The 7,400-nt window shown below is 48.5% G+C and overlaps 1 protein-coding gene across 1 annotated transcript; it reads right to left on the bottom strand.

The window, feature by feature from the left end:
• Positions 1-717: 717 nt before the first annotated feature.
• LOC119187627 (solute carrier family 22 member 7) lies at positions 718-6,990 on the bottom strand. Its single transcript, XM_037435746.2, has 3 exons — positions 6,298-6,990; positions 2,119-3,315; positions 718-735 (listed from the first exon to the last, which is right to left on the bottom strand). The coding sequence occupies exons 1-3, from the start codon at positions 6,988-6,990 to the stop codon at positions 718-720; spliced, it is 1,908 nt and encodes a 635-aa protein (XP_037291643.2).
• Between the last annotated feature and the right edge of the window lie 410 nt (positions 6,991-7,400).

The following is a 7,400-nucleotide window of genomic DNA, read 5'->3' as shown; positions in this document are numbered from 1 at the left end:
GGGCGAAGCTACGGAGGGAATCATCGTTAAACCGTGAGTCTTCCATGTAATTCGTCGTGTCGATCATCATTTAATGACGTGAGAAATGCTGTGAGTGTATGCCGTGCCGCTTGGGCCTCCCGCTCTCGTATACGGCAGGACCTTGGTAGCGCTGTCGCGCAGCTGCACGGCGCGCCAACAGCGAACGAATTTTATTACAACGCTCCTCCTAGCGTACGTCGCCGCACTCATTCGAACGATTGCCTTCCACTAATGACACATGCCATGTGTTACATCGTTTCTATTAAAACATCTCACATCTTTCATTATCAACGACAGGTACCGCCATCTAATTTTATGACATCTCGCATTTATTCATCAACTACAAGTACTTTCATCTATTTTTATAACATAGATGGATGGATGGATTGATGGGGCTGTACCCTTTAGATCGGGCGGCAGCTAACGCCACTTAGCCGTAATACTTAGTGAACCAACAACTATATTTATCCTTTTTCCCCTTTAAGTAGTGAAGTTGAGGGCTGGTACTTTGCAGTGAAGGGTTTAATTTTCACTCGTGCCTTGACTTTAGCCACCAATCAGGTAGCCTCCTTGTAGTTAATTCTACCCGCTTAAAGTCTATTGGAAGATCTCGCATCAACTACCGCCATCAAGTGAACACTGCAAGAACTAAACTAGAGGCAACTACAATTACAACTACAACTACAACTGCATACCTCAGAGGATGTAGTTGTCCTAAAAACATGGGACACAAAAAATGATGAGAACACAAGAACGGGCACCGGACTCGCAACACATTTTTATTGACGTCGATTCACACATTTATACACGCACATGGTCACTAAAACCACGTGTTACATACAACACGCAAGGTTTTGCCATGGATTCCTATTCAAATAAGATATTTCTTTTTGTTGCAAGGTGATAGATGAAATGCTGATACACGAGTTAGTGTTAGCAGTGTGCAAATCCTCTACTATCTCTCGAGTTGATCAATACCCCGGGCGATGATGCTAGCTTTATCGAATTGAGGGACGCACCCACACTCTCCTGCAATGTGCACCTGTGTGGCAGGGCGTCCGTGCGACAGTTGGCATCGTGTTTGGTCTATCTCAGATTGACATGCCTACCGGTTTGTCCTATGTATATTGCGTCACAAGAAAAAGGAAATTTATCCACAACCCCCATGGCGCAGTCAACAGCTTTGGAACGGCGGCTGGCGCCACATCCTGCACTTTGCTTCTCATTTCTTTCTTTTACTTTTTTTGTTTACGCACGCACATCTTTGTTGCAGCTTTTTAGGCACTGGAAAAACTATGCTCACATCAAACCAGTTCCCCACGTTTTTCAATCCATGCGATGCCCGGCCGCGGTGGTCTAGTGGCTAAGGTACTCGGCTGCTGATCCGCAGGTCGCGGGATAAAATCCCGGCTGCGGCGGCTGCATTTCCGATGGAGGCGGAGATGTAGGCCCGTGTGCTCAGATTAGGGTGCACGTTAAAGAACCCAGGGTGGCCGAAATTTCCGGAGCCCTCCACTACGGCGTCTCTCATAATCATATGTGGTTTTGGGACGTTAAACCCCACGTATCAATCAATCAAGCAATCAATCCATGCGACATCTTATGCACATGCATATGGTACTACAGCTATTTTCTTGTTATTTTACAGGTTATTGTTTATTTATTCTCCGTTGTTAACTATGAACCCACACCTACTCGCCCAAATTTCAGTGCTACTGCAAAAATAGTTCATTCTGCATTTTTCTTGATGACCTACGAGATTTCGCGGACTAAGACCTTTCATTCCACGGCACCACAGTTATAGCATGTAATGACAATGTAATCGCCATGTCGCAAAACTGGACAGAAAACACGCAGTCGGTAAACTCAAGGAAATTAAGGAGCATTTTATGTTTAATATAGAGTTGGCTGTCAATACGTAATCGGGTATCTCGTTCTGCTTTCCCTATGCCTATGGCTACGACTCCCAGAGGTCAGCGACGCTACTAGTGCCGCTTTTCGTTCTTGGACGCTTAGCGAGCTAAACGATCCCACCCGTTGCGGTCTTTCGACGTAAACTTCGGGAAGCCATTGTATCGCTGCGACGCTTAGCAGAACCATGAAGGCCGACAGGGCATAAAACACATGACTGGCATGTTGTTCGGTAAGGAGTATGACGGCAATGGCTACGACGTCGCCTAAACCACCGGTGAGATGCGCTAGGCTGATGCCGACGTTCCGTACAGCCGTCGGAAAGGTCTCTGCCGTATAGCAAAACGTGACGGCCGTTGCGCCGGACAAGGCCACTTTCAAACCTTCGTGCACAAACCGCCTCAACGTATGTTGGCCGGCGACGATCACCAGCGTTTCCAGAACGCAGAAGGCACTCAGTATGGCCAGAAGAGTGGACAAAGTCTCCTTGACGCCGTATCTCCGTATGCAAACGCCGATGGAGGCCACGTAAGCCCCGAAAGCGAAGACATGTGCCACCTCCCAGGCAATCCCAGTGGTCACGTCACTAATGGTGATGCCAATGAAGGTGGCGTCTAAAGCGAACCTCGCCAGGAGGGCGGACACTGCGCGACGTCGCGTCTTAACAGCCTCCAATACACGCTCTATTGGAGCCGCGTTTGGGGGATCCTCGTCCAACTTGTACAGCTGCTCCTTGACGACCGTAAATGTCGTCCGGGCCTTTGCTACATCAACGCCGTTTTCTTTGGCTGCCAGCAGCAACACTCTCTCGGCCCTAGCGATGTGTCGAGTGGCGATGAGCCAGGTGGGCGACTCCTCCTGCAGGTAGCACCAAACCACCAGCATGACACCACTGATTACGGGGAGCGCCTGGGCCAGCATCCAGCGCGGTTCCAGAAGAGAAAGCGCGTGCATCAGCGGAGGGACTACGGTGAGTGGTACTGCAGTGTCCAGGATAGTGAACGTCGAGCGACGCTCATTTCCTGTCACCTCGTGTATCAGGATGAATGTGTTAAGGAAGGTGACATCAGCCGCCACGAAGAGCAAGATCCGTGTGGAGACGAAGAACGTGTACGTCTGTGAGAAGCTGCATGCGACGGTGGCCAAGAGTTGGACGAACGCGCACATCAGCATCACCGGCTTCCTGCCAGCACGGTCCGATGCCAAGCCAAGCAGGGGCGCTACGAGAGCGGAACCGATGATGGGTGCGAGCGAGGACAGGTCGTACAGGTACTTCCGGTCGCAAACGAGGTCGAAACGACTCACGATGCTGTCTGCCTTGTTCGCGATGTCGTAGCCCCACTCGTGGCAGGGAACAGCGGTCCTGTTTTCTTCTTCACCTACCTGCATATAGAATGTGCCAGAAATGATATCGGAGGACGCTCAAGAGTGGAATTAAGGTGGTAGCGTTATCGTGCTCTTCACCTCTGTAGCGAAGTGCTGGTTGAGTATCTGTAACGCTGCCACGCAGAAAACTTGGGTTCGATTTGAACTCAAAGCGTCGGTTCACAGTGAAATTCCTTATGAGATCGCAGCAGTATATTATGCTATATAGCTAGTCGTCCGCATTCGCTATCGGCGGCATTCGTAACCAATAACGCGAGAAAGGAGAAAAAAATCATGCCATATCCACGGAGTACATGACGATGAGTGGGGCGAAACGTCCGCCAGTCTTTTCGTCTGTCCGTACGTCCGTGCATCTGTCCGTGCGTTCATCCGTGCATCCGTTCATCTGTCCATGCGTCCATCTGTCCGCGCGTCCGTCTCTGCGTTCGTCCTTGCGTTCGTTTATGCGTCCATCCATACATCCCTGCGTTCATCCATCCGTCCATGCATCTGTCTGTCTGTTTGTCAGTCCGTCCGTGCACCTGTCCATCGGTTCGTACATCTAGCTAACACTTTAACTATACCGCCAACTCGCACCTTTTCAACATATATTCATCATATAGTAGTACTTCAATTCAGCGGGCATTCCAAAGACTAAATGCGAGGTTGCACGGCCGGACTAGCACGCGTGCACTCTCTTATAGCCTGCGCTTCGTGTCTATAGTTTCCATCTTTCTACGCGGCTAGTTCATGGCCCTGCGACCCAACCTCACTAAATCTTGCTGAAATCAAGGAGTTTGCGCCCAGCGAGTTTAATTAATGTGTGGCAACTTTTTCTGGTCAGATAGTGCTCAAAGTGCGTCTTTTTGTTACTATTTTTTTGTAGGCATCAAATTCAAGGCTATTTTTATTGAATATTAAGTCACCGATACCCATCTTTGAAGGTTAGTTTATCAGAAACTACATTTTTATTTACGATTGACGTGCGCGGGTTTGCTCCTCAATTGAAGAGAGTGCGCGCGTGCAGCTCCTCTAGTCCGGCCGTGGAGGTGGCTACCTACTACTACTACGACGACGATGACTACTACTATACTATTACATACATCGCAAACACACTATACACGGCTTATGGAGCTTCGCCCCTAAAACGTCGAGAATCGGTCGAGATTTGATCCCAGGCCTTCTGCGTGGCAGTCTAATGCTGCACTACAATGCTCGAAACTTGTGATCTAAACTGCTACTGAAAAAACACTCTATGCAGGCATTTCGGGCAAGTATCCACGCTGGAAAACGTGATATAGCGTGATGATGATGATGACGACGAAAACATTTTAATATTCGAAGCGAACGGGGAGTGTCCATATTCCAGGACACCTATGGCAACCTCTGAGACAGCCAGGCCCCACTGAACGAGCTCCCCGCAGACCTCGGGGGCTCCGCCACGAAGGGTGTTTATCCACGGACAGAAGAGAAGCATTACAACCAAGCGTCGCAGAATGCGAATCACGCAACGATGGCGCAGCTTGAAGCTGCACGTATACTCAGTACAAAGGGCTCAGCCAAAATTCATCGTCACCAACCACAACATAAAAGCGTACATAAATGCCTTAAAGATCTCTAGCAGCTCGGTCACTTGTCCACACAGTGACGAATGATGGCACAGCAGGTGATTCCTTGCTTCGCGAAATTCATATTTTATGGCGTAGTGGGCGCTTTCTAAGTACACTTGTACCAGTTGCCCCCGGAACTATTTATGATGACTCCAGAAAAGCCGCTTTTCCAGTCAGTACTTTCGTTGAGTTGAATATAATTGAGCTGATCAAGAGCTGAAGTTAGAATATGCTGAAGGAACCATGTCAATTTATTTTATCATCATATTTTATTTTATGCCAGTTTATTTTGTCGCCAAGGCACCCATGGCTGGAGTCAATATTAGTGGCCACGGTACTAATCATTCCAGAGTACTTAGTGCCCTGTTTAACCGCCTGGAAAGGCATTCAATTAATACGTACGTCTAAAAATGTATTATTAGTAAGCATTTCTGGTAGTTTTCTCGCATGCGTACACTTTTACACTCAGCGAAAAACAAGCAAAAGAAGGTGCCGCTGAGACACACAACACCCAACTTTGTCGACAGGCTGAGCCTTGACGCCGAATTTGATTGTAACCAATGGAACGCAGGTGCGCGTTCATGCATGCGCTAACTTCGACCATTTCGTATACCATTAGTTATATAAAAAGCGGCCGCAGCCAGAGCTCCGAAAGATTCCGAGTTTCCCCGAACTAGAACCATCCTGTATAGCGTTCCAGCCATTTAGAAGGGCGTATGTTATTAGTGAAATGATCAACTTCCCCTCATGTGCGCCAGTCTAAATTGAGGATTCAAGGTCTGATTTCGTTACGATTTTGTTTCAATTTCGTTCGTAATAAATTTATGAAATCAATAGTATGTGGAGTTTTGAGCCCTGAGCTTCCGTCGTATAACATACAGTTCACAATCACGTAACTTTAATTCCAAGCGCGTTCTAATATTAGTAGCCTTATTGCAGATAGATCATTGACAATACGCGAATCTGAGATAAAGCAGGAAAGGAGTGCATGAGTGCTTCGTCTGCTAACTTCTTAGACAATAAATTCCGTATCTCCTAAATTGATGTTTCATATGGGCATGTTAATAAGCTCGTTTGCGCATGTACCGCCTCTTATCCTTTCAGTTTGTTGCTTCTTCTCCTCGCTCACCCTGTTGAGAGTTCCGGTCATCTCAACAATGAACTGGTTGGAAGCGTGCGCTTCGTCTCACCTCATTTTTCTTTTTCCTGGAACGTTTTACCGTGGTCCTTTAATAGACCATGGTTTTACGCAGGAAAAAAAAAGGGAGGGGGGAGGGTTCCTTTAAAAATGCATTCCGAAGTAGCTAATCCAGCCCTGGCACGCTGTCGCAGTAGACGACTTTAGTTGAAGTTCGAGCGCATCACCAATTTGAGAAACACAACCGCTTACCGGCACAGGCGGGTCATACATTGTGCATCTGCTGTAGCTGCCGTCAGCCTCGACGGGTACGGAAAGGTTTTTCCAGGCGGCGGCCGACAGAAACGACAAGTGCTCCGGGGCCCTGCACCAGTGATCGACCTGCCTGCCGATGAGTCTGTACGCGAGATAGTGGAAAAATGCCACTGTCACGGAGAGCATTCCACACGTCAGAACCCGGCGCTGGTACGGCCCGTGGCCCAGGACGACGTATGTATTGGCTTGAACTGCGTCCCAGGTGTCTATTGCGACGAACCCTGGCAGTAGCTCTGCACAGGAAGGGCTCACCGCACCGGAAGATGCCCGCGATGTATTGTTGTGATGGGCGTTGGACTTCAAAGCGCACATGGAGGCCTGCGTTTTCGCGTCCACTGGCGCCTTTGGTTGAGCAGCAGCCCCTTGAGGCTCCTGAAGCCCGCTTGTGGGTGTCGTTCGTTCCAGCGGGGAGACATCCTTCTGCGGTTGAGGAGTTGGTCCTTCAGATGCCTGGCTGACTGGCTTCGTGGAATTCCGGCACGCTGCCTTTCTACGGCTCTTGCTGCTGCTACTGCTGCCGGTGCGCATGGGTTCACTAGCTGTCGATCTAGGCTTAGCTGATCCATTGCGAGTGTGAGCTTTAGTGCGGATGGAGCTGGAGCCACACTTTGATTTCTCGGACGTAGGCATCACGGCGTCCAGTGTCCGTCGCGACGTTTGTCTCCTTCTACTTGGTCCGTTTGGAAGATGACGGATGTGTGCTTCCAAGGACGTCCCAGCAAAGGAAAATCGCTGCTGCAAGCAAGGCTGTTCTTCCTCTTCTTCGTATTATTTGAAGCGTGTTGCTCGTGCTAAAAACCCCAGTATTCATATTCGAGTTGTTACATTGGAAGCTAGATACTATATTTCATTGAATACAATATATTTTCAACAATAGAGGGAGTGAAACGACGCTCATCTGTGGTAAAAAAAATAAAATATGTGAACCGGTAAAGCTCGCCTGTTAAAAAATTCTTGTTTTGTGCATCACCATGGCTTCATGTTAAGTGATTGTGCATGCCTAGATGACGGTATTATGTAAGTACTTCTTAAGTCAGTAG

The sequence above is a fragment of the Rhipicephalus microplus genome, chromosome 3, assembly GCF_043290135.1.
Source record: "Rhipicephalus microplus isolate Deutch F79 chromosome 3, USDA_Rmic, whole genome shotgun sequence".
Classification (NCBI taxonomy): domain Eukaryota; kingdom Metazoa; phylum Arthropoda; class Arachnida; order Ixodida; family Ixodidae; genus Rhipicephalus; species Rhipicephalus microplus.
This window is presented reverse-complemented; position numbering and strand designations above follow the sequence as displayed.

Coding starts and splice junctions, on each gene's coding strand:
- LOC119187627 (XM_037435746.2), bottom strand. CDS start 6,990: ATGCCTACGTCCGAGAAATCAAAGTGTGGCTCCAGCTCCATCCGCACT. Junction 3,316..6,297: donor TGTATGACCCGCCTGTGCCG/GTAAGCGGTTGT, acceptor TTCTATATGCAG/GTAGGTGAAGAAGAAAACAG.